Raw genomic sequence first — 26,310 nt, forward strand, 5'->3', positions numbered from 1 at the left:
TGTGTGTGTGTGTGTGTGTGTGTGTGTGTGTGTGTGTGTGTGTGTGTTAGGGATAGGATTACTCTAATCCTAAATTTAGGTGTCGTGTTGCCCCTTTAAGATTTATTTATTTGGGTGAACTGACCCTTTAAATATGCAGTTTACTAAATTATCTGACTTGCATCTGGAATGTTTTAATAAATCATTAATTTGAGGATTTATTCTCAAAAGTTCATTAATGCCACATCTAAAACCTTAAATTCAAACTTGATTTTAACCATTTGGACTGTGAATTTGTGATATTATTGGTGTGGATAGCAAAAGTATGAGATTATATATACCTATGACTGTCCAAACGTAATTCATAGCAATTACTTTTACCATGATATTCAGCCAATACAGGCAAATGAAATTATTGCAGATGTCATTTTTTGTGTCAAATATCTTTTTGATACATATTTGATGACACTAACGGGTGGATTTTTGCAGTCTGCTACACATTTATACACTTTATGTCCTGTTTTCCTTCACGGGTAGAAATTAATCGACAGACTGTATCCAAGTACATGTTTATTTTATGCAATCATATATACATATTGAATGTTTTAATTCTACAGTCTTCGAGAGGTCAGATATTTTAAGAAATGCATTGTAGATAAACAGAAGTGAATAAGAATGACAATAAACTAGTTTTTATTGACCAAATACCTTTCCTGTATTATTTCTCCACCAAAATTGAACTCGCATTATGGTGATGGAGACATGCTTCCCTGAAATTATTCAGCTTCACTTTCTCTGTGTTCACATCAATTTCCTGTATCTTAACTTCCAGAATCGATCTAATTGCTAATCAAGTGTGTCAGATGACCTCTTTCCTGGCACTTTTTGAGGTCCGCCGCTATCAGTCTCTTTTCAATGCATGTGCAGTCTCACGCTGAGCCATCAGTGGATTTCTTTGCCAAACCAGACGAATGTAGAAGCTGCGAGTGTCTGAAACTCCATCACATGTAAATTCTTAGTGATGTTGGCCTTCTTCAACCTAGTGTCCTTCTGAAGCTGTTCCACCAACTCTGTACCTCTCTTCTTCCTCCATACAGTAGGTAGTACGTCCAACATGTTGGTATGCACAAAATGATATTGGCCTCCTAGTTACCTTGAATTCTTAAAGACAAATTTGGTTGTTTTTGCATGCCTCCACATTGAATGAAGAAAGACGGAGGAAACAGTTTATGCTGTAGTATTTGAAAAAGTAAGGTTTTAGCAAACATTTGGGATGAAGTGAGCATACAGCTGGATACATTAGGGTGGTATTACACTGCGCAGGTTGTTTGAGAGTTGGTGAACATATGTTTTGATATAGTTTTGCAGTTGTTATGAACGTGGCCCCCATTTACTTCTATTCATTAAGACTTTTCTCAGTTTTGAGTTCTTCGTTCACCTTGGAGGCATGCAAGAAAAGGAAACACAGGGTGAGAAATTGATAAATGATCATGGGGATTTTTGGGGTGATGTATTCCCTTAACAAGGCCTTACACACTAATACTTCTTAATGACATCCCATAACCTAATCCATAACCTGGATCACGTTAGTGACTACTGATTAATGTATGGAATTTGTTCACAATTTCACACATACAAAGGAAAGTGTTGTTGGAGAGCCAACACAGGTAATTACTAATACTCTGATTTATTTATTTCTTAAATAGCAATATCCTTCTAATAACTATAGCTTTAGGTATATGCTCCAAACTACTGGAGCATATGAATGAACTCTGAGTAAACTATTAGTGTCATACATTAAATTAGTGGCACAAGATGAATTATTTTATTCAAACTGTGTTTACATGAATATACATTGAAATGTGTTTATAAGAATATAGAATAAGCAAAAAAAGCATTTTAATTGCAATGCAAGCAGCTTTTTTTCCATCTGTTAATTTATATAGAATACAGATTGAACGGTTGTTGGATTATGTGTGAACCTTCATACTCCCTGGACCGGTCACACAAGAAGCCATAACTTCATAATACTCATCAGTCATTGTGTGTTAACTGGTCACATAATATACATTTTTAAACAAATTGTGTCTGATATTTCTGTTATTTCCAATTTACAACAGTCCAATATGCATACTTTAGGACTACACTGATACATAATGATCATCAGCACAGCTAGCCAGACCTCAACACCTCTGTACATACTACATCTCACAGATGAACTGTTGTTCTATGTTACACATCTCATCATTCCAGGTGCCCTTCCCTTTCGCACTGTGCCAGAATTCCACACAGTCCTGGTTCCTCCCGTCAAAGCTGTTGGGCTGGTCTTTGCCCCAGAACCTGCAGGACACAGAGAGACATCCACAATAAGAATACATACTACTCTACCCTGTTCCAAGAGATTTGAGCATAGCTTCTTACGTTGTGGTCATTGGTGTCCCATCTACCCATTTCCACTGACCCTCTACTCCTCCATCAGTCAATCCAATCCAGACTTCTTTGTCACTTGCATACAAGCCATTGATGAAGAGCTATGAAGGAAGAAACATAAAAATAAAGTTATTGCAGAAGTTTCATCAAATACAGTTACATCCAGTTATGTCATGTATAGTATTGCTTGTGTTAACCAGAACAAATAGTTGCAATAATAAATATTTTTGTTTTAACAATGGATGAAATTATGTAATGAATGAAGGAGTTAGTGGAGATAACAGAGATATAAGAGAGGGAATATTGGAGATCGTAGCATGGTCAAAGACTCTGAGGTTGCTGTGTATAAATTGTTTCCAAACACTTTTGCCATATAAACTCTGTAGGGTTATGTCAATGCTGTGTTTACAAATGATTCCACTGGCCCAGATAAGCCCCAAAAAAGCACTCAATGCAGCTTTTACTACAAGTTCCAGTAGTGTTACTTTGTATGAAATTGAAGCGTGACTAAAACTTTTGTTGTTAATCTTTTGTTCTAAATCTGTTGTTAAAAAAATATCATGCCAAAACTTCCTTTTGTTTAAGGACAACTGAACCAAACCAGCAAAGTTGCAGGTAGTACAATCAAAACAATGAGCAGATAGAAGCTTAACATCTTTGTGGAGCTGAGGCGAGCTGTAGAATGAGAATGGTGATATTTATTTGTGGCTTAATCACTATGAGCGACACCTTTCACATTGATTAGTGTTAAAGGTCTGGTGTGCAGGATTTAGTGGGTTTAGGGTTGCAGATTGCAACCAACTTAAATTTTGTCCCTTGTGCTTCTATGACAATTTCTATGGTGACACTTACAGTCATGCAGATACAGACAAATGCAAACAGCTAAACAAACCATTTCCTCTTGACTTTTTATGACAGCCAGGTCTGCGCCTTTGCTTTGACAGTAGTCTCTGCCCAGAGTCCAGTTACTTTTGCCAACCGAGGTAAAGTAGCAGCTGTACTGAGACCTTGTCCAGCCAGTGGGGCACTTCTTAGCTGAAAATGCAAAATGTGTGTTGATCAATAAGTGTTTAAAAGCAATGATTTTCATTTTTTAAATGGTTTGTGGTGAGTTGTGATTAGATGCCACTGGACCTTCCAGCTTTTTCCAGCATGATTTTAAGAAGAAGGCCAAATGCATTTTGCCAGGCTGGAAAACATCTTGCTATATGAAACATATATCTTTTGTCTTAATACTTTCCGCTTACCTGGGGGTATTTTCTTCAGTCTGTCCAACTCTGCCTGTACAGCAGTCAGGTTGTCATTTTTCGCCTTCAACTGGTCTCTCTCCACAATTGCATTTTTGCAACTGCTTTCAAGCTCTTCTTTTTCCTGAACCAAGGACGCGTAAGAAACCTGCAGCTCATCTGTCGCTTTTGACAGTATGTTGCAAGAGTCCTGCAGACTGTCTTTTGATATTGTCAGGCTTTGGTGACTGCTTTCTATCTTCTCTTTCTCACTGCTAGATAAGTTGTATCTGACCTGCAAATGCTCTACCTTCTTAATCAAGTCATTGTAGCTCAACTGCAGATGCTCTCTTGATCTAGTTACATTATTTAATTTGTTCTGTAAATTGTTCTTGTCTTTGGTCACTGATTCAAAACTGGCCTGTACCTCATTTTTGCGTTTCAAAACTGAATCATATCGATCTTGTAACACGCCTTTGGCTGTAGTCACAGCTTTGCTGTTATTCTGTAACAGGTCTATATCGGCTTTTAGCTCTTCTATCTCTTTGCTGAAAGCGCTGTTACTGGCCTTTAACGTGTTTTGGCTAAGTTGAAGTGTGTTTGTATTTTCTGTCAGCAATCTGATATTGGTCTGTATTTGCTCTTTCCTTGTAGATAAGACTTTGTTACTTTGCTCTAACAGACTACGGCTAGTCTCAAGCTTTTTTACATCATTCTGCACCTTCTTCAGGTTCTCCTGTAGTTTCTCTTTCTCGTTACTCGCAGCTTTTAGGTTGTTCTGATGGTCTTGCTCTACTTTTCGGTCTGTGGGAGATGAGAGATATTGGTTAGTCAGTGATTTTACCATGACATCAGAAAACTTTCTAAAACGTGGCTATTTGATAGTGAAAACAAAGAGGTAGGCTCACAGTGGACACTCTGACCTATGACCCCAAACAACAGGAGAGCACACAGCAGCCCAAGAACAACTGTAGCAGCCTTGAAAGGGCTGTTTCTCAATGCATAAACTGAAAGACAGAAACAGAAACTTAAAATCAATGAAGTGTTCTCAGGAACTTGTCGTCATTTGTATTACAATATCGAGTGGTGTTGCAAAATACTATAGAAAACATTTGTTTCAAGCCAAAGCGCTGACAAATTAATTATTTTACAAATACACATCATTAATTATTATTTTTTGAAAACAACAGATTACAGATTCCAACATAAATCACATGAAAGTTGAATAATGTCTAACAAACCAGAGGACAACCATGTCAACCTTGGCTGTATCGTTGTTAACTTTATCTTTACAGATACAGTCAGGAAGTGGTTACGGAAAAAAATATTGAGAGTGAAATATCTGCAATATAATAATGCAGCAATTGTATAAATCCTATATTAATATGTCCGGCTGAGTGATTTGCAACTTTTCCCATAGACCTGATATATACCTCAATATAAACACTTTGCCATAATCACTGACGGATGACAGTTTTCCTTTATTGTTTCATGGTAGTACTATTGTTATGTAGATGTCGCTCGCTTAGTTTCTTTTGTCTCAGTATTTCCACTATATCCTGCCAAAATGTCCTGTTTTGAGAGTAATCACTTGGATTAAAGAAGTAATCATGGATTTGTTTTACCTCATAAAGTTTTGTTTAAATCTTTTGCTTAAATCTGCCTGGCTGCTGCAACTGCTAGCTGTTGCCAAAAACATGACTTCAGATGTTCACTAATGTTGTTATATATTGGCTGAGTAAATAGGCAATACACATTCGCCATATCAATTTTATAAGATGAAAGGTTGAACTGTTAAAAGTCTGAATGTTGTAATTAACGCTCATTCTGATGTACCAAGAAATGTATTATTGCACCTTTAACTACAAGTTTCAGAAGTGTGTCTTTCCAAATATAAGGTTATTATAAGATATTATTTCTGATTTCTGTTGATCAGAGCTTTGAATCTGAAATATATAAAACAGTTGCTGGCTGTGAATCCAAATCAGTGTGCAGAAAAATGATTTAAAGCTCTGTTGAGCTTATTGTCTCATGGATTATATGATTTATATTGTCACATCCTTTGGAATGAAGTTCTTATTTTCTTACCTGAATACCGGAGCTTGCTGCCATCTCCTAAAAGTTGTCTATAGCCAACTTTACTGTTGTCAATGTCCATGTTTGTCACTGTAGAGGAGCGGTACTCGACAGTCATCTTTGCATCTGATTCATGAGCTAGAGTATTAGTAAAAAATAAAAAAACAGTGGTATTAGATTCTGAAACAACTCTGAGTTTTTCTGATAATGTTTTTAAAAATCTGTGCCCTTTCAATTATTTCAGTCAGTAAGTTCCTATCTCGACATCAGAGGATACTTCAGACCTTGCATTACCTTGATTGAAAAATCTGCAAATGTTGTCTTGTGTTTTTGTAGTGCAACACTAATAATACCAAATGTATAGCTTAAATACTATCAATGTAAGATACAAACAAAGTAAACCTTACCTCAGCTTGTAAAGATGATGACAAAGTGAAATAATTGGAAATATGAAGGAAATCTTGGAGAGTAAAACCTAACCTATTGACTTCCTGTAACTACACCCTGCAAACGCATCACACTTGCTTCAATAAGTGCCACACTGACTTTAAATCCTTGTAGGGTAACTTCACACTTGTCTTCAGTGGGGAAGAAACCTGCCTCCTCCTCGGTCATGAGGGCATTAAGACGACTGTGTGAGATCATGGAAAATAAAGCACTTTCAGTTGGCGTGATCTACATAGAGCAACAGCAACTATTTGCCAATTTCACAACATGAAGCACATGCTGACATGAACGTATATGAGGAACAACAGATTTCACAAAACACAAAGATGCTGAAGATGCAGATTTCATATCATCATACTGGGGAACAGTCTGAGTCAGTTCGATTACTCAAGTTTTGTTCCAGTTTATATTCTCAGCAAAACATCCGTTCCGAACTCAATCCCACAGAACACCCTGGACCACAGTGGCAGGATGTCTCCATTCATATTCATTTTTATATAAAATTTCTGCTTTATGTTTCATAAAATGTATTAGAGGAAAATAAGAAATGTCTTCATCAAATTCATTAATTCTGCAAAGACCATGGACTTTGTGCACCCAAATGGACATAGGAGATCACTGAAGGTTTCTTGGCACTTTCAAATTAACATAGTTACATAGTTACATAGGGGGTCGTGACATTTTTGGTTGATTAGACAATTTTTCATATTTTTTGTAAATGTCTTTAAATGCACATTAACATGAATCCAACATATCATAGCGAATGGATACATGGAGGCAGAAGATGTTATCTTTCAGTCAGAAATGCACACATTCAGCGACACACAGGATCTCTCTCAAGCTGGGCACCGGTTCACTCACAGCACGAGACTAGCCTGGACCTGTCCCTCCAGGCCTCCTGCACATAAAGAGGAGGACCCGCCCCTATCGCTGCTGTGACAATCACGAGGCCGCATGTTACATGCTGACTCTGTCAGGTTCCCCGTGATTGACCGAGGATGCAATATTATTTGAGAAGAAGATACCGTTGTAAAAAAAAAAATGAAAAAACAACGACACTTACTTCCCCCACAAATCCTTGTGCAATCATTTTTGCAAGATATTCTGCTAAAACACTGCAGCTCCTTTCCACAACTGCTGAGGTCAATATATTATTATAAGTGTTTGGACATTGTTATGAATGAAAATGGATGGTTTTGTAACTTGACCAAAAAACATTAATGTGTCCATTATTTTAATAGTTTAGTATTGTATGAAAGATAACAGGTATGTTTATGCATGGAAGTGGCACTAATAGGCCATCACTCATTCTCATTTCCACATTAATGTTTGAAATAAAAACATCAATTTGAATAGCTTGTGTGCATGATTATCATGCAATTGACAGACAATGTTGATATTGGCATTGGTATCAGCTGACAAGGTATGCTTCTAAATGTCAGTGGCACGGCCCCCCTACTCACTGTACCTTGCACATGTTTAAAATAAAAACATGAATATATGAACCTGTGTATTATTTGAATAGCTTAGTATTGAATGCACAATAAAGAGGTATGTTTATACACAGTACTAGGCCCATTTAATATAAAACACAATGTTATACAATATACTGTATATAGTCGGGGGTCCCTGCTCCATCTCTCGATCAGTTTGGGGGTCCTTGGCCTGAAAAACGTTGAAGACACCTGCTCTGAAGCGTTACACTGTGTTCTAGGAATTCAGTATATCTCCTTCAGGATAGAAGGTCTTGGATGTTGCAGTGATCCACAGTTAGTCCGTCTCAGAGTGTGCTCATTTGCATATTCATATGTTTCTGTATCTAGCTGCAGGCAAAGGCTCTCCCACGGGACAAAACATTTCAAATAAATTCAGCTGAACTGAATCGTTAAATGCTAGTTATAGTAACTGTTATGGGGTAAATAGAAAGTTGTAGAAATGTTCAATTATATATTGGTCATTTGTGTACCTTTATAAGGACTTGGGAGGATAAAATAAAAGCTACAGTACCATAACAGATGGCATCTTCCCTCAGCTGCTGAGGATCTTGGTGCTGAGTAAGTCAACTGAAAAGAAACTAAGAGGAAGTGAGGAGTTGTTAGAGCTGGGATCAACTGCTACAGCCTTCTATTATCTCATACGAGCAGTTGTGTTTTCAAGATCGGTTGATATCTGAGAAAGAGCCTCAGACAGAGAATCATGAAAAAACCGAGATGAACTCCCCATGGAGTATAGAGAAAGTATTGTTCACCCAGAGATAAAAGTTGTGTGGTTCATTTGAATGTTACAATGATTGATAACAGAGTAAAGGCTTAAAATAGAAAGCCTGCAGGCTTTATGAATATGAGCAAAGCCGTGCAAATGAGATATTCATTTTCAAATTATTCGCATCTTTAAAAGGGGCACTGCACTAATTTCAAGGTTACACATCACAATGAGTGCATTACTGTGAAAACAGCTATATAATGTCCTCTGTGGTTCTGGAAGGAGCCATCCAAGGTTGTTACTGTAAAAACATGCATTGTAGGGTATAAAAGAAGTGGACATTTAGGTGGCAAAGGGGTCTAATGAAAGACGCTGTTACGGGAAATACATTTTCTTTGGAGCTAGGTCATAATATCTTGGCCTCTGCTGCTTTGATTTGGTATGGTTTTAATTTGTCATGTAAGGCATTTAAAGCATCAGAGACAATCACAGACATCATTAAATACATTACTGAACTACCCCGTTAATACCAGCCAGTGCGCTCATAGACATGCTATATAAATATATATTATATACTTGAAAATAGAGTCATATAAGGCATATAAGACATTTCAAACTGAATCAAAACTCAATCAATTACAATTTAAAAGGTACTGAAATAAAAATGTATTGCTTCTTACACACACATTGAACTTTCATCACATAGCATCTCAAATGAAAAAACTCATATAGGCTTCTGCAACCTGCAACCACACTGCTAGATGCCAAAGTCCTACACAATGTCCCTTTAAGGGTAAGAAAGATTGTTGCCATGGTTAAAAGAAACAACAGTTGAATGTTGGTATGAGATAGAGGTAAACCACTGTATAGTCAAAGTCAGCCATGCTGAACTCTGCACAAACAAGTTCAGTGATGTTTTAAGATTAAGATAAGCATTTGAACAGACGACATCTGCCGCCATTTTTGAGTTACTTCAGTTTAGTCGTCTGCACTCCCACTAAGTCAGTGTTTTCCATTTTCAGTGATCTTGCTATTTTGCACATTTAGTTTGTAGTGATGATGACGGACCCTGTAGAAGATTCGTTCCAGTAAGCACCATCTTCTACCGGGTGTGACGTACCCGTTAGTGAACCCCACACAGTGGAATCCCAGACGCTGGTAGAGCTGGTGGGCCGCGGGCGTGTACGCTGACTCCCCACCGCCAACAGCTCCGCTCAACAGATGTCCACTGCAACTCAACAGCACCTCCTGGCTTCTGCTGGCTGACTGCTGCTACGATACCCACCACTTTGCCTTCCAGCACTGCTACCCACAGACAGGAGTCTAAAGTGGAGGGCAGTGTCACAACATGAACAACATTAATAAAGTATGTGACAAAAGGAAAATCATTCAGTTTAAAACATAATCCATTTTATATTTTTTTCACACAGTCACTTCAACAAGAGACAATTGGCCTCCACAACGAACTTGATCTTGTTATCACAATAATCATTCACAAGATGCACATTTTCCTTTTCAGTGAGTCTCTGAGTCTGACATTATTACATGTATTGTGTCAAGGAAAACCTGGCCTTTGACAGGAATAGAAAGGTCAGAGATTATCACTAAGTGAGTGACAATGCTGGTTGAGTTGTTTATTTTGGTTTGTATTTCTACAATAATCTGTAGTGCTTCTGGATCCACACACTGCCTTGTAGCCTCTCCCAAAAATGGAAATAAGTCAAGGACATCATTGATTATTCTAAATCCTACAAAGTCTTAAATGTTGTAATTCATAAATATATCAAAATGTTGTCAATAAACCAAACCAAAAGAAATAAACGACAATCCTTTTGTAGAGCTCAAAAGCCTTCTTGTCCAAGGTTGCAGCCAGTATGGACAAGTTAAAGCTACACTGTGTCTTACTTTAAAATGTTGCACTTTTGTAGATGACTTTTGGCAAACAAAGCTTTCATTTGAAAGCACAACTTTCAAAGTAATAACCGATAAAAAGATAAAACGTTTTTCTTTTCACCTGCAGAAACTATTTCCCCTTTTGAGGCCTTGTTTTGATGAAATGAAATTTTAAAGTAGTGTTACAATTACAAGAAACAAGATATGATAGAAGTTTATATTTTTCACTGGACTACAAGCTTTAGTGTCTGTGACAATGCTTTGATTTTACACTATATTAAACTGTCTGACATATACAAGAATATTAATCTACATTTTGGGTTCAAACACTTTGGCTGTGCATGATTAGAAAACACTCACTAACCTAATCTTTATGTTCAGACGGCCATTCTTATGTAATAGCTTAATCACGGAATAAAAGAGATGTAACGTTAGTAACCTAACTTGTGTTTACTTGTGCTATTATAGAAACTGACTGTAGGACCGCAAACGGGACGATTATCAAAATGGAGCACGGACCAGAAATCACCGACGTGTGTTCAAGACAGTGAACAGTTGAGGTAACACTAACAGTAACGTTACGTGTGTGTTATCCCAGGAGCAACATTAACACCTGATCAAACTCATTTTAGTGTTGAACGTCAGTCCATTGTGGTCCATTGTCTTAGCTTCATTTCTTCACCTAACGTAATCAGCTCATCACATAGTCTGTTCATTTGAACTGTGTGGTATTGTCGTGTTACTTGCACTGATATGTTAACATATGTGAGGCACGTGCAAACCCACAGTTGCACACCCAAAGCTTCTTTCAAGTGTGTTTATCCTGGATGTCATAGAACTTTCCAGAAGTTCAAAACATTGAGATATATATGAGAGTAATAATAGCAGGAGTAGCGCCACTAATAGCAGAACAATAATAAGAGAGAATGAATTACACATTATATTTGGTGTGTAATTCAACAAATGGTTCAGAGAAACTCCTAATCCACCAGTAGATTTCATATTCTTAAAGAATTACACTGGCTAATGATAGAAGCAGGTTTTGAATCAGTCCAACAAAGATCATACCCAAACACCAACTCCTTCTATGTTGGCTCAAGGTGTAAGACTAAGCCACAAAGGTTTATCCATGAGCCCCGAAAAGGGATGTAGCTAATTCAATGCAGTCATTTTATAACAATTTCTGCAGTATGAAAATAGGCCGTGGCGGAGAAGGCAGAAGGCGAGGGGCTGGGAGGAGACAGGGGAAACTAGCGGGAAGTGACTCACTTCTGATTTGAGAACTCAAAAGGTCTGTTGAGATCAAAAAGAATCAGTCTACATCAGACAAGACCAAGCATGCCAAATGTGACACAAGGGTGGGATCAATTGGATTCTATCTTTAACATGCGATGACGCCTTTTGGATGTGATACTTGAGAAATGATACAGACACAAATGTTGGAGTGGAGGAAAGCATGAATGAAGGGCTAAAACCAGAGATAGAGAGATATAGATAGAGATTGTATAATAATAAAAGCAACAATTATAAACATGAAGCTACATCTCTCAGTAATGTTAAACTGTATCTCACTAATTAACCGTATATAGCTTTTAACATACTCCCTTAAGAATACAGAACCACAAATACACCCACACATATTCTCTTCGTCTTCATCTCTCGTTCCTTTTTGCAGTATACATACTATGAGCACATGCTGCCTCCCACACACCTTTTTCAACACTCACTTTTCTTATGATATGATACATATTACCACTATCACAGTTATTCTAATTTATTTATCCATATTCTTCCATTAGCATTTATGCAAAGGTAAAATCAACAATGATTTAATTTTATTTAATTTATTGATAGAATTTCTCTGTTGTGAAGAAACAAACGATATTGTCCTACGAATTCATTTTTAACGGATTAAACAAACAAGTTATAACCTGCTGTAGAGGTGCTAGTCGGCATCGTTTTGGTTCCTTCGGAGGAAGTAAAGGCCAGCTGTTTCCCTCCATTTCTAGTCTCTATGCTAAGCTAAGCTAACAGGCTGCTGGCTCTTGCTGCATGTTTAACTCACAGATACGAAAGTGTTCAATCTGGCATTAAAGTAAAGGTCAGTTTCTGATGTCATTTATAGTTCAGATAGTTCAGGCAGTGTTGTGGTTTTTTCCTGTTTATGAGCCGCTTCTTTGACTTTACCTAACGGCTGGCTCAGTAACTGTTCTCCATCTGACTCGTGGTGAGACAGGATCTCACTATTAGGAACTCAGTAACGAACACCCACAGAACACAAGAGAGATTGGATTTTCTTCAGCTCAGGCAGATTTGTTTGCATCACAAGTAAACCGAGCTGTCCGGAGTCAACTCACTTCACAATAGCATTGTTCATTACTTTATACCTCCATTCTACCCTAAGTCTTCCCCCCCCTTCGGCGATGTCCTCCTCCTCCTCTGAACTTTCACCTAGACAAGTTACACTGTGCACCTCAGACAAGTCATAACAGAGGGTCTTTTGATTAGCCACAGTCTCCTTCCCCACTCGTCTTCTCCTGATTCCACCTCAGGCCAACCGTCACAGCGACCGGCTCCCGTTCTTCCCCTGTGTTAGAAATCTTGCTCTACTTTTTTATCTGCTTCACCCCCCCTCTATCTTTACCCGGGCTCCAAGGCCGCTATACTACACTCCCTGTCTCAGTGACGTGAATAACCTATGACAATGATACGGGCCAATATCACAGTATGAAAATATACATGGGTACATTTCGAATTATGGATATGATTAATTTTACACAAATATACTTCAAGACACAAATACATTTTTCTCCCACATTCCCCCCTTGAGTGACGCTTTTGTTTCTTCTATGTTTCAATTTTCATTGGTCAGTTATCTAACATAATAAAGAGATTATGCCTGCATTTGTAGACCTGCTACTGTCCTAGGTTTTTCCTCATGTTTTCTCTGTCATATTTCACTGTATAGTTACTGAATCGGTTGACAACTAGTTAACGTACTAAATTTACTCTCTCTGGCTCTTTTAACTTCTAGCTGTGGTTCTAGACTCATTTAGATTGGGTTTAGGTTGAAGCGATACAAGTTATATCTAAAAGAACATGATCAATTGCCCCCTTTGGCCAGTCATATGGCCATTCAAATATTTATGGTTTATCAAAACACCCACACATCTCACCCAAAATGGATTACATATGCACATCATTAATTCGATAATGTTACAGCATTAGCTGTTTTGTGAATTTTAAGTCACTCCATGTTGTAGCTAGCTAGGTAATGTTAACATCAACATGGCAAAATAAATCTGCTGAGATGAGGTGAAACACAAATTGGACCTCCATCTCTGTTGAACTGCATAAAAAGACAACATATCAGTGAGTTTCATAACAAACAATAATCAAACAACTTAAACAATTTGTAAGAAATTAAGTATTTATATTACCATAATAAACATTCAGAATCAACTGTCAATTTAATCCTTTATGAAGTAAAAATAAATGGAAGCATCTGACTGATGCTTGGATGGATGCTTTGATCATCCACCTTATGTGATCCCCAGACACATTAACATTTGCTCTCATTTATTTATCCTTGAGTTGCAGTGGCATGAATGATAGCAGTTTGTATTGATTGTTCTCTCATTTATTGATTATATGAGAGAACATTTTCTTTATATATTAAAATGTGAACCATGCAAACTGGGCACTGCCATCCATAAAACCTTCCCACAGAGTATGTAAATACACTGTAATTTATATGGACAAAATCTAATTACACAACCCACACCTTTGAATGAGAACAGTTTAGGTGCAGTGTCCTGCTGGTCCAGAATATTCGCATGGCCTGTTTGGCCATTACGGTTGTTTCAGTAAGGACCATATTGCTGAGGCAATACAGAAACGCAGAAAAAAGCTATTGGTCAAGTGTCTGTTCGATAAAACTCCAAAACAAAGCCGTATCCCCAGGCGATTCAGGAGGTAGTGAACTCGTTGAAGCCATTTAAGACTTCAGTCATTTATACTAATTTATCTGTTCTGCCTGGAAAGGAAGAGAGAACTGGACAAGAGCCAGTTTCATAGCCTCTTCAGAGTAGAGGCAGTTTTCTCACTTACAGTCCAGGGAAACAACTGTCCTTGTTATGTTTGTTAGCGAGTGCTGCACTGAGTCAAATCCCGGGGTGGCCCAGGCTGTTCAGATTTGTGCTGAGTGGGCTACACAGTGTGGGGGCCTCTGTCCTGGTCCGTCATTTTCCTGTTCCCCCGCCATGCCTCTGGTAACGTTGTGCTTGCTGCTGCATCTCCTGCTTCCTGGTGAGCGTTAGTCATCCTCAAATGAATATACAGTGATGTGTTTTTTATAGTTTTGACTCCAGCACATAGAAGGCACACTATATCAATCTTGCTTCAGGGGGTTCGCATCCGGTTACCGCTCACAAGATTGGAGTCAACCGTTGTAATTAACATAGTTTACGGATTGCTTGTATATTCTTGTTGACTCAATAGTAAAAAGTCAAAGTTTGATCTGTTCTTCTTTAATTTGCATATTAATACAACATCTTTTAAAATATCAGTATAGTCATCAGGTCTATTCAAATCAAATAAATGTTTAGCTAAAAGGAGCTAGGCGAATAAAATCTTTACAGCTTGCTGTCCTGATTTCACTGAACTTACCTGATTTGATTTTCTCATTATTTGACAATAAAAAGATCTTGGTGGTAATGTTAGTAAAAACGTTTACAACAAAGCTACTTTACAACCTGCCACAATTGAAAGAAATGTGACAGCTACTGTAAAAATACTGAACAAGACGTGAGACCTATACTGCTCTGATTAAATCAATAAAGTAGTTTTCCGTAGTGGTGAGACATTACCAGATCCCTACGCTATTTCAAACCACAAATGGATTTCACATATACACCTATCTCATATTTCAGTGTTTATGTTATCTATCATATGTAAACTATTAGGTATCGTGCAGTCACCGTGCAATACAACAACAATTATTCTGTCCGTATATATCATATTTGTAGTTTTTAGTTTTTTGTTATAGTTATATTTTAGTTATTGTGTATTTTTACTTTGTTAATATTCTTTACTATTTATTACTTATTTATAATATTTGACTTGATACATTGTTTTTTGTCTTGTTTGCACTGTCCACTATGCTGCTGTAATCCTGTAAATCTCCCCACTGCGGGACTATTAAAGGATTATGTTATCTTATTTTAGGTAGTTTGTGGTCATGTGTAAGAGATTTTTGACACAGAATCAGAGATTTGCATTTTGAGGGCAGGTGTACTTAGCTAAAGACAAGGGCTCATGATGCCTGGGTTTACCTGCATAGTGACCATGGGTACATCATAACAGCTAACTCAACCTGCATGGCAGGGTAACTCACTTTTGCAACCCATCTATCACTCCACCTCCCTTGTTGTGGCAGTAATGTAGCAGCCATTATGTGCCAGGTTGAGCCATCAGGGCGGAACGCATCGAGGAGGAGGTTGCCTGCTTGTCCAAACCAAATCAGTGGAAGGAAATGTCCAGAAAAAAAGTTGAGCCACAAAAACTGAATAAAACTAATTTCAGCTGACCAAAAAGTCATGATTCCCTCAGCCAACACTAGCGAAACACTGGTTGCGGGCTATTCAGCCACAAGTGATGCGTAATGACTGACACTTCTGCAGTGCCTCGAAGCTTCTGAAGACATGTATGTAAAATAAAAGCATTATAACATGAGAGCGTGGTTGTGCCCTTAATGTATTCAGTGCAGACACCTAATAATGAATGAAATGCTCTGTCGTAGGCTACAGTCATGAGCAGACAGTGATGCATTGCCAGAATGAAAAAAAACTGAGAAACATAGATTATCATATAGTCTAACTTGGAGCACAAAGAGACAATATTGATAATATTATTATGAACCAGCCACATACCAACTTTAAAGTTGTTATCAAGTCTGAGTCTAGTATCACTGTCACGATCAGGCTTTGCCTCGTGTGTTCTGTGTGTCTTTGTTTAGCTTCACCCTCCTCACTCCCTCAGCATCAGCCTAACTCCCTTCACCTGTCCCTGATCAGTAATCAAGCTCTCCCTCATCAGCACAACTCTCCTCACCTGTTCAAGTCACCTTATAAACCCCTGTCTCTCAGTCACTCACTGCCAGGTCATTGTTTGTGTTGTCCCCGCCTGTTTGTCTTGTCCTGCTCCCGGTTTCCCACGTCTGCCTCGTCCTGCTGGATTTGCCCCCTTGTCTCTTGTCTCGTCCCTAGATTCCCTGTGTGTTCTTGTAGTGTTCACGTTCTGATTTAAGTGTTTTATTAAATTCCATTTCACTCTACTTCTGGTCTGCGTTGGAGTCCACCATCATGCCTCGTGACAATCACAGATAATAGTGTTTCTTCCAACCAAGCAATTCTTTGTCTGACAAACATTCTGTGGAAGTTGTCATGCAGTGGAAGTATTCTATTTCATAACTCATGCAACCTGTAATGATTTCACTAATTTGCTTACATATATACATTTCCTCCTACACACTCAATTATAGGCTCTCAAAACATATGTCCGAACGCTGCTCTGCCTCCATTTACACAAATGCAACCACAGATACAACATCAGAAACAGGATATGAACTCTGTGAGCCCCTGACAGCCAAATATACATTTCATTTTGATTACATTATGTTGCCTTCATTAGATTGCATTTAAAACTCATTTAAAACATATTGTCAGTGCATGCATCAAGAACAACCAGTAGATACAACCATTTGGTGGTTGACACAGCCCTTGGAGTGCTGCAGTCATATCTAAAGTTATTAGCTTGTCAGAGGTACAACCTCACCCCCATCAGAGAAAAAAGATGTAGCTCCTGTTGGTGTTATTCCAATTAGAAAGCTGTGTTTCGGTGCTTATACTTTGACCAGGTTTCACTCCTTGCTCTTAGATTTTATGTTCTCGCCATAAAAATCTCAGTGCAGTCTATGATACAACAATACAATCAATTGGTTTTAAGACTCTTTGGCATGTTTGCTCTCGCTGTATCCTTACCAGGCCCCATTATCAAAGGGTTCAATACTGAGGACAACATGAGTATCCACTCTCTTGTGATACAGTTGAAAATGGAAGCCGGTCTCTGTTGGTGAGTCCCAGTCTGACTTGTGATTTATTAGAACCAGGACGAGGTTGTTCTCCCATCTTAGCCCACCCTTAAGCACAAGTAGGCTTCTTTGTACAATATTCAACAGCTACATGCAACGACTGGAAACTAGTTCAAAAGATGAAACAAAGAATTGAGTACATGTCCTTCAACCGTCACCATGGAAATCAACGTCCAACTCAGTATTCAAATGCATCTGTTTTTTTGTTGTTTTATATTATGCATCAACATTTAGTGTGTGTGTGTGCGCGCAAGTGTGTGTGTGTGTGTGTGTGTAGGCGCTGTACAGGGAGCTGAAATGTAGCGAAGGAGATCGATAGACAGCCAGTCTCAACAAAACCAGGTCTTTTATTTTATGTTTGGTTAGGCTACAGTCTAATTATATATTAATTCGTTTATAAGCCCATCTATGAGGAAATGTATTTTTATGAGTTATCGCTGTAATTTATTAAATGTGATTATTGCATATTTTGTGGACATTTTTTTGTCTTAATAAAAAGGAAAATTGGTATTAAGTTAAGTACAACACGAGTAAGTAATGTGAGTGATATATTGATAGAGTTGGCCTTCATTGAGCCTATAGTCAGACCTTGCCACCTTTCCTGTGGTGTCTCGAGGGTTATGTGAAAAAATGGATGGTAAAAATCTTGACTATCACAAACCATGGACACTTCTCCTGATAAGAGAGAGAACCAACATCACTTTGCTGTTTTACAAAGCTCAGATATACTGAGCACTAATAAGTATTAACATTGTTTTTTAAAAGAAGAAAATTGTAGCATTAGCTGTTTGCAGACACTTTTCCATGAACCCTGAAATCTATCAAGCCACGTAGAGAAGAACAGTATTAAGATTTTCATTTGATTATCAGAACTTGTCTGCAAAGGACATTTTGTTTTGTTGAGAGTGGTTTCACATGAGTTTGCATTGTTGCTCTTATTATTTCAAACATTTTGTCTGGTGTTACTGATCTAAGATCTAAGTGTTCATGGACCAGTGATTCATGTATTCATGTGGGGGATTGACCATAAAAAAACTAATCTAAATGAAATTGTCGAAGGAAACTCCAGCTGCCACCCCAAGAACATAAACAATCATCTCCACCATGAATCAATGTATTTCCCCTTCATTTACTGTATTAACTAACGTTCACGCTATTCATTCCCAGCATGTTGACCTTTAAGTCCCAAGATGCACTTTGTTTGAGCCAATACTAAATCATCCAATCAAGTTGAAGGAGAAAACCATAAAGGACTAAAGTCCCATTGCTGAGCACCAATTTACACTGTTGTTGAAATGATAGTACATTTGGTGAAGATGTAAGGCATTATGACTTGTTTAGGATTCAAAACTCTGTTGGGACATGAGTGCAAAGATTTGAGATTTACTTTTGACAATTTCAAACAGTGACTTAGTCCCACCTCTATCTTCTGGTACTTAAGTTTTTAGAAAAGGATATAATAATGTGGTTATTTGCAGACAAAGGGCTTACAAATGACTGTATGAACACCACAAATTGTGATTTGATGGACTTAAAAAGTCTGGTGAGCACCTCCAGACATTTCTTTCTATTTATAAATAAAATGTTTGTTTGAATCAAGAGGAAAAAAATGAAGAAACAGTGCAGTAGAAAGATGAGTAAAAATGACTGCTGAATGAGGTGACATCTCTGTGACACGGACAGTCATCACCGTTTGAAGAGAACAGAGCAGAACGTACCCGAGAATGACAGAGGAGGCTGAGAAGGAAAAAGAGGAGGAAGAACAGGGTGAGAAAGGAGGGAGTTGAAGAGAGAAAGACAAAGATGTGGGAAGATGTACTGTTTCATTCTGTGCTGCAGAATACAAGAAAGAGGGGTGATGAGGAGAAAACAGGTGGAGAGGCTCCATGTGAGTCTGAAAAACGTGGACTTGAATACAGAGAAAGAAGGAGGCAATGATTTTGGTGATTTAGGTGTTTTGATAAGGCTTGTGATGTAGTTGGTCTGCGACAGTTTCAATCGGTGAGGCACAGATGGAAATTAGGACACAGAGGACTGGGGACTGTGGGGAGGAGGGCTGATGTATTGGTGTTGTATCATGATTATATGAGGGAGAGATCAGACATGCCCTCTATCTTAGTTTCCAGAAATATTTTCTGTGAGCTTTTTCAGCCTGTGGCAGTTATCAACATCAGCCAATAAATGATTGACTGTGGGACAAACTACCGCTTCCTCAAAATAATGAATGTGTTCATTTCCAAATAACTGTATCCAATTCGGGAGAAAAGGGTGAAATTTGTCTTTCACAATAACTTGTCTATCTATGTCATGTTTCATTGTCCTGATCAAACCCGAGGTGTGCCCAGGCAACAGGGCCTTTACGGTAATATACCTCTTATTACCACAAAGGCCCGAAAAATGATTTTCCCAATTAGCTTCATGGTTCTACGTGAACTTTAAAAAAAAAATTTGCTCTCGCTCTGTGTGTTATCTGACCTTCGCTGTGCTTCGTTCACTGTAGCCGGGTCGGTAACCATGCATGCCAGTGCAAGTGAGTCTCTCTGTTGTGTCCCAGTGGCTCTGATGGCCGCTGCTCTGCACTCATATGGCAGTTACCGCTGAGAACGCCTTCCCAAGCGTAGCGCCCACACTGCAGTTCACACTCAGGTAAACACTGTTAGCACTGTTGCTGTTGTTTGCACTATCCCTGCTGTAAGCACCGTTAGCTGCTAGCTGCTAACTGTTAGCTCCTGCTTAGCTTTCGCCACATTGAGAGTCTGTGGAGGCAATAGATATAAACTGAATTCCATATTGAGAAACCTTTACTTAGACTGTTGTGGATTTAGTCAGGATTATTTCATGTTGAAAAAACAGCTTCAGGGCCATACACATTCATGGTACTTCTGTATTAAGGGTAGTGTTATTGCAATATACCAGCATTGCCGATAACAGTGACATTTAAAAACTAAATAATGACATTTGATAATACACTTGATAGTATGTTAATAATCCAGTGTCTCGTAAATCATTTTATTTATACAGTTAACTCTCCACCTCCTTACGCTCATATTTTAAGTGTAATTTATTTTGCCAAAATGGGACAAAACGACCAATAAACAAAGTTAAAGTTGAATCATTGTGACAGCCCTAATTAAGGGGTTACGTCGTACCAACAACTAGGTGCTATAGGTGCACAGACTTTGTAGCTACGCCATAGGCTACGCTGTAGCTCATGTGCGCCTGTAAAGAATGTAACAGTCACAGTTACTGCAGCAAGGAAGATACCATGTGAGGGGCAGCAAGAGCTGGACAGCTAGGTCTGCCTGTTCTTCACTCTCCTTCAGTTTGTCCTGTTCCCCTTTCTGCCCTCTCCTCTGTTTATTTTCCCTACTTGTATTTTTCTTCAGGCCATTGCTGTTGTTCTTTCCTGTGTCCAATGCCTATCCAGCCAAACTGAGCAATCGTGGAAGAAGAGCCTTGGTGAGAGAGGTAAAGAAGAACCCAAAGATCACTGTGGCTGAGCTCCAGAGATGCAGTAGGGAGATGGGAGAAAGTTCCACAAAGTCAACTATCACTGCAGCCCTCCACCAGTCGGGGCTTTATGGCAGAGTGGCCCGACGGAAGCCTCTCCTCAGTGCAAGACATATGAAAGCCCGCATAGAGTTTGCCAAAAAACACATGGACTCCCAGACTATGAGAAATAAGATTCTCTGGTCTGATGAGACCAAGATTGAACTTTTTGGCATTAATTCTAAGCGGTATGTGTGGAGAAAACCAGGCACTGCTCATCACCTGCCCAATACAATCCCAACAGTGAAACATGGTGGTGGCAGCATCATGCTATGGGGGTGTTTTTCAGCTGCAGGGACAGGACGACTGGTTGCAATTGGAGGAAAGATGAATGCGGCCAAGTACAGAGATATCCTGGAAGAAAACCTCTTCCAGAGTGCTCTGGACCTCAGACTGGGCCGAAGGTTCACCTTCCAACAAGACAATGACCCTAAGCACACAGCTAAAATAACAAAGGAGTGGCTTCGGAACAACTCTGTGACCATTCTTGACTGGCCCAGCCAGAGTCCTGACCTAAACCCAATTGAGCATCTCTGGAGAGACCTGAAAATGGCTGTCCACCAACGTTCACCATCCAACTTGATGGAACTGGAGAGGATCTGCAAGGAAGAATGGCAGAGGATCCCCAAATCCAGGTGTGAAAAACTTGTTGCATCATTCCCAAGAAGACTCATGGCTGTACTAGCTCAAAAGGGTGCTTCTACTCAACACTGAGCAAAGGGTCTGAATACTTATGACCATGTGATATTTCAGTTTTTCTTTTTTAATAAATTTGCAGAAATTTCTACATTTGTTTTTTTCTGTCAAGATGGGGTGCTGAGTGTACATTAATGAGAAATAAAATGAACTTTTTTGATTTTAGCAAATGGCTGCAATGAAACAAAGAGTGAAACATTTAAAGGGGTCTGAATACTTTCCGTACCCACTATATATATATATTAATTTGCAGAAGGAACAGGATCACAGCAGAGTTCATGACGTACTGATCTCCTCAGAAATATAAAAATACACACTGAAATGCTTATGTTTTGGAAAACATGCCGATATTTTGCGGCCACCTGGTTTGAGAAAATGTGGCGAGTCATGCAAGTAACAATATTTTGTTAGCATTTTTGTAAGTGCGTGTGTGGATGCACGCATGTGCATGGATCCCACTTGTGTGATGCGATGATGAACGTCTGTCTCCCAGTGGGCCTTTCTCAAGGCGTAACGTCACCAGCAACGCCAAGCGCTGCCAAGGAGGGTGCGTTTGCACGTGTCTGTGCTTGCACACTTAAGCCTTCCAAATGTTCTCGCCTGCGAAGAGATCCAAGTACATGACTCAAACGTCACACCTCTTCTGTTGCTATCTTTCTGTCTCCCTCACATTTACACAAATACTCATTTTCAGCTCATTCTGTCAACAGCAAGCTCTGTTTTCCATCCCATATTGGCATGAATGACTTTTCACCCTTTTCTGCCTTTTTGTTACACACCCACTACAGTAAATGGCCTTAGACACAATCATGCATGTGATGGGTGGGATAATTGTGGGACGTTGTGTGTGATGGGATAATAACCATCACACACAACGTCAGATATCACCATAGAGTGTAGAAACATAACGAGCTTCGTTAAAGCCTGACTTGTGGCATAGTTACAAAAAGAACATACAGTGTTTGCTGTTAACGTTGAAACAAAGCAGTCAAACTTCACATTTCATATAAATCTGTTCTTGCCAAAATGTTTAACTACAGCTGATCATTTTGTTTAGGTAATTCAACTTCCCACTAAGAACACATGAATAGCCCTCATTTAAAGCATCAGCTTCTAAAGGTTGTAAAATGAACTAATAGCATATCAGCCAAAGTTATTACCTCGCTGTGTTCATGTGAACGAGGCTGGACAGACCAGGGACTGGGAAGCAGGGTTAAAGGAAGCGCTATTGCGCTTGCTTTATGGGCCCGGTGATCAAGGAGAGGTAAAAGACGTTGTACGAATAGTCAAACAAATGCTTTCTATTTTAAAATGTTCTATTGTATATCGGCCACCATCTATTCACGCATACCAAAAAGTCAGGCTGAGCGCAACCAAAGAGCAACTGAGTGGACACCATCCCTTTTTTTACAGCACCGTCTGCTGTAAGCCTCCAACAATGCAGCTCCAGTAACACTGTGCATGTGCCATACCTCTATAGCTCAAGACCGTGTCTTAGCCTTCATTCAATAGGAATCGCCAGTGATGGGGAAGATCGCCGGAAGATCCGGGTATTTTCATCTGAATTCTGTACTTGTATGTCAAACTTTCTTCACTTAATACCCGTCTGAGCAACTTTCAAAGGAATGAACAGGTTTATCCAATTCTCTTTATTCGTCAACAAGTGAGTCAGCATCCATCTTAGTTAAGTTTGACTGACTTGCATTGGTGGGAGCTCTGAATGTTCATTACAACTTGGTGGCTGTGCCGAAGCACTTTCACCAACAAGCCTTATATTATTCTGTGTTCTGTCTTATATCTGTGGATATCTCATAAGCAGAGAGTCCTGGCATTCTTCATGTATCTGTCTTATAGCACGGAGCTCTTTGGTCATATATAAATATTGACTCATTGTGATAATTACTATGTCAATGTTTTTGGAAGATTTATGTTATATGTTTCATGTTTTAAAGTAAAACTCAGAGTAAACAATCAACATGTAGACTGTAAACGTGGAGACCGCCTCAGTAGATCTTTATGAATTGTATCATAAATGTTGTATTTTAGTGTATTTGTAATGGTGACATTGCCTTTAAAATCTTCATTTATTGCATCTCCATTTACTCTGAAAAGGTAATAGAAAATAGGTTTACTTACAGTGGATTCATTTAGATTCCTTAGCTCCTTACCTTTAAAAGGAGACCAGAAAAATGCATTTAAGCCTTATGGTTGAGAAGCTATTTCTGATTCATTTTGGGTAAGTTATTTTAGACGTTTTTATCTGTAGGATAGGGCTGAATAGCTAAGATGCTGTTTGTTGTTTTGAGTTGCATTTTATTGGACAGGTGTTGTTTATAAGTGTATACTATCCACCCCTTGTGTATGTGTCCATATGTCCTTATATGGATCCATTCACCTGCATAAACAAGAAATAACATGCACCAACTACGACAGTGCTTCATGGCTGCACACCAGATCAAAAGAATTTCTCTCATGTTGCTTGTTGCAGCAACCAACCTTTGTTCTCATCTCTCTGATATGAAAAATAGTTTGATTCCTACCAACTTTGAAAAAGAACAAAAGGAGAACTATGAAAAAGATGTGTGCACTAAGGGCTCCTTCCTGAAGAAATTGCAATGGAATTATGTGAATAATTTAAAAAGAAAACACAAGTAAAAAGAAATGTAGAAAGGGATCATAGACATAATTTAGCCAACCAAACAGGCAAATAACAAATGTGAAGATAGAAGTGACACATATATAGTTTCCTCTGTGAACTGGTGAATGAAAATCAATGAATCAGAAGAGCTTGTCGGCTCATGTTGGAAGATATATGTTAGAAAGACAAACTGAAAAGATTGCAAATGGAGAGCAGAGGACATGACGTCAAGGGCGCTTTAGAGAATGAGGGTGTGTGTGAAAGCAAGACTGCAGAGGCCTGGTGACACAAAGTGAAAGATGTCAGATTTCTTATACAAGCGTCTGAGAGGATGCAAAAATCAACTCCTGAACACATAACAGGGTGAACAACATGCAAAGTGCGTATGTGCATGAGAGAGTGAGAAGTTGTTTGCACGGTTGTGAATATGTTTGTGTGTGTGTGTGTAAGGGAGGGAGAGAGAGAAAATAATAAAGAGGGATGATGGCGCAGCATGTGGAGGCAAGTTGTGACAAAGTAGTGACGCATTTGAACAAGCTCGCAGCAACCAGCCCCCTCTCATCTCTGTTGGGCTCCCGGTCTTCTCATGAATAAACTGGGAATAATTCATATTCATGATACTGTAGCTTCCACAGATACGTTCACATCCCGCCCCCGACTGTGTCTGAGTGAGTGACATGGAATTTGTCCAATCGAATCCAAACAGTTTATATGTACTCGATGAAGAAGGTGCGTCATGGAATTCTTCTGCCACACAAATGCTTTGAGACCAATTGGAATGAGGAGGACGAGCTGTCTGATGGGTTTGTTTCATCCTTATATGGGCATGACAAGCTGAGAGTCCACTGAGTGAGCTCCATGCTACACTGTGTGTGTGTGTGTGTGTGTGTGTGTGTGTGTGTGTTTGCAGTGTGAGCTTGTGACTTTTGTATGCAACAGCTTTCAGTTTGCTTTGTTGTCCGTCTGCTCAGACTGAAGTCTGGTACAGACATACTGTTTGACAAAGTGAAAATTAGTAAGGATATGGTCCCATAATTTTATAACATGTCCTTTTAGCATATATCGTCCTTTGCCTGCCAAATAATTGTGTTAGCATATTTACCTGCCTGCCCAATCACTCTACGCAGGATGCAAAGTTCCCTTGACAACAACAAAATCAAATGTTACTTGTTAACCACTAAATGAACTGAAAATATCACCTAACCCTCATCCTATCATAATAACAGTTTTCATCAGAACTACTTTCTACTGAATAAATAGTCCCTACGAAAAACCTGGACATTGTAACAATTTGCTATTGCGTTTGAAGACATGCTAGCTACATGACTCTATGAAGGTCCAGCACCACAAGTATCCTCTTGATTTGACTAACTCGGACTGCAAAAGCCTCATAGTAGCTTCGGTTCAATTATTGAATGCATTTTTGCACAGAGTAAGGACAGTGGATTTTCCCCCTTTGCTTACATTGGGATTGCGTTAAGAAGGCATCTCTTGACCACTAGTGTGACAAAGAGGAATGCTGATTACAACAGACTACAACCTTTACGATGTACATATGTGCACATGAGAGTACTACAATGTGAACCTGGTGGTTCCATGTGTGTAAAACTCAATGTAAGTTGTCATCAAGTTTCTCTTTACTTTTAGGCAGAAATAATCACATTTACATCAGAGTTTTAAGAGATTGTGGCATAGTGAGTTTGGATCAAACTGTGTTTAAAAAACAACTAGTTAAAATCTTTATAATTTAATATCTACATAGGATGCTCAACAATCAATATTTAATTACAATTATAGTTGGCAAGAGCAGGTGTTATTCATGTCGTTGGAGCACTGAAACTTACAGGGTCAATGTGCTCGAAATCTCTGTGCTTGTGCAGTTTTCAATTCCACACTTCCTGTTCTCCTTTTTTTCGCAGCTCAACAGTTTCACAGTTGAGAAAGCTGGACAACTGCCTGGAGGACTTACACAATGTCGTGTGTGTGTGTGTGTGTGTGTGTGTGTGTGTGTGTGTGTGTGTGTG

The 26,310-nt window shown here is 38.9% G+C and overlaps 1 protein-coding gene across 1 annotated transcript; it reads right to left on the minus strand.

Annotated features, from left to right (window-relative positions):
* Positions 1–536: 536 nt before the first annotated feature.
* On the minus strand, positions 537–6,362 carry LOC116392700 (CD209 antigen-like). The gene is made up of 7 exons (XM_031864395.1): positions 6,119–6,362; positions 5,724–5,849; positions 4,544–4,642; positions 3,657–4,439; positions 3,302–3,444; positions 2,401–2,510; positions 537–2,319 (listed from the first exon to the last, which is right to left on the minus strand). Exons 2-7 carry the CDS (start codon positions 5,827–5,829, stop codon positions 2,181–2,183), a joined length of 1,380 nt encoding a protein of 459 aa, XP_031720255.1. The 5' UTR covers positions 5,830–5,849; positions 6,119–6,362; the 3' UTR covers positions 537–2,180.
* Between the last annotated feature and the right edge of the window lie 19,948 nt (positions 6,363–26,310).

Source organism: Anarrhichthys ocellatus, unplaced genomic scaffold (genome assembly GCF_004355925.1).
Source record: "Anarrhichthys ocellatus isolate YVR2014 unplaced genomic scaffold, GSC_Weel_1.0 scaffold31, whole genome shotgun sequence".
Lineage (NCBI taxonomy): Eukaryota > Metazoa > Chordata > Actinopteri > Perciformes > Anarhichadidae > Anarrhichthys > Anarrhichthys ocellatus.

What these genes read in the sequence shown, in the direction of transcription:
- LOC116392700 (XM_031864395.1), bottom strand. Translation starts at nt 5,829, where the DNA reads ATGACTGTCGAGTACCGCTCCTCTACAGTGACAAACATGGACATTGAC. An exon ending in CAGCAAGCTCCGGTATTCAG is followed by an intron (nt 4,643 to 5,723) that starts GTAAGAAAATAA and finishes TCTGTCTTTCAG; the next exon opens with TTTATGCATTGAGAAACAGC. An exon ending in GGGACACCAATGACCACAAC is followed by an intron (nt 2,320 to 2,400) that starts GTAAGAAGCTAT and finishes TGTGTCCTGCAG; the next exon opens with GTTCTGGGGCAAAGACCAGC.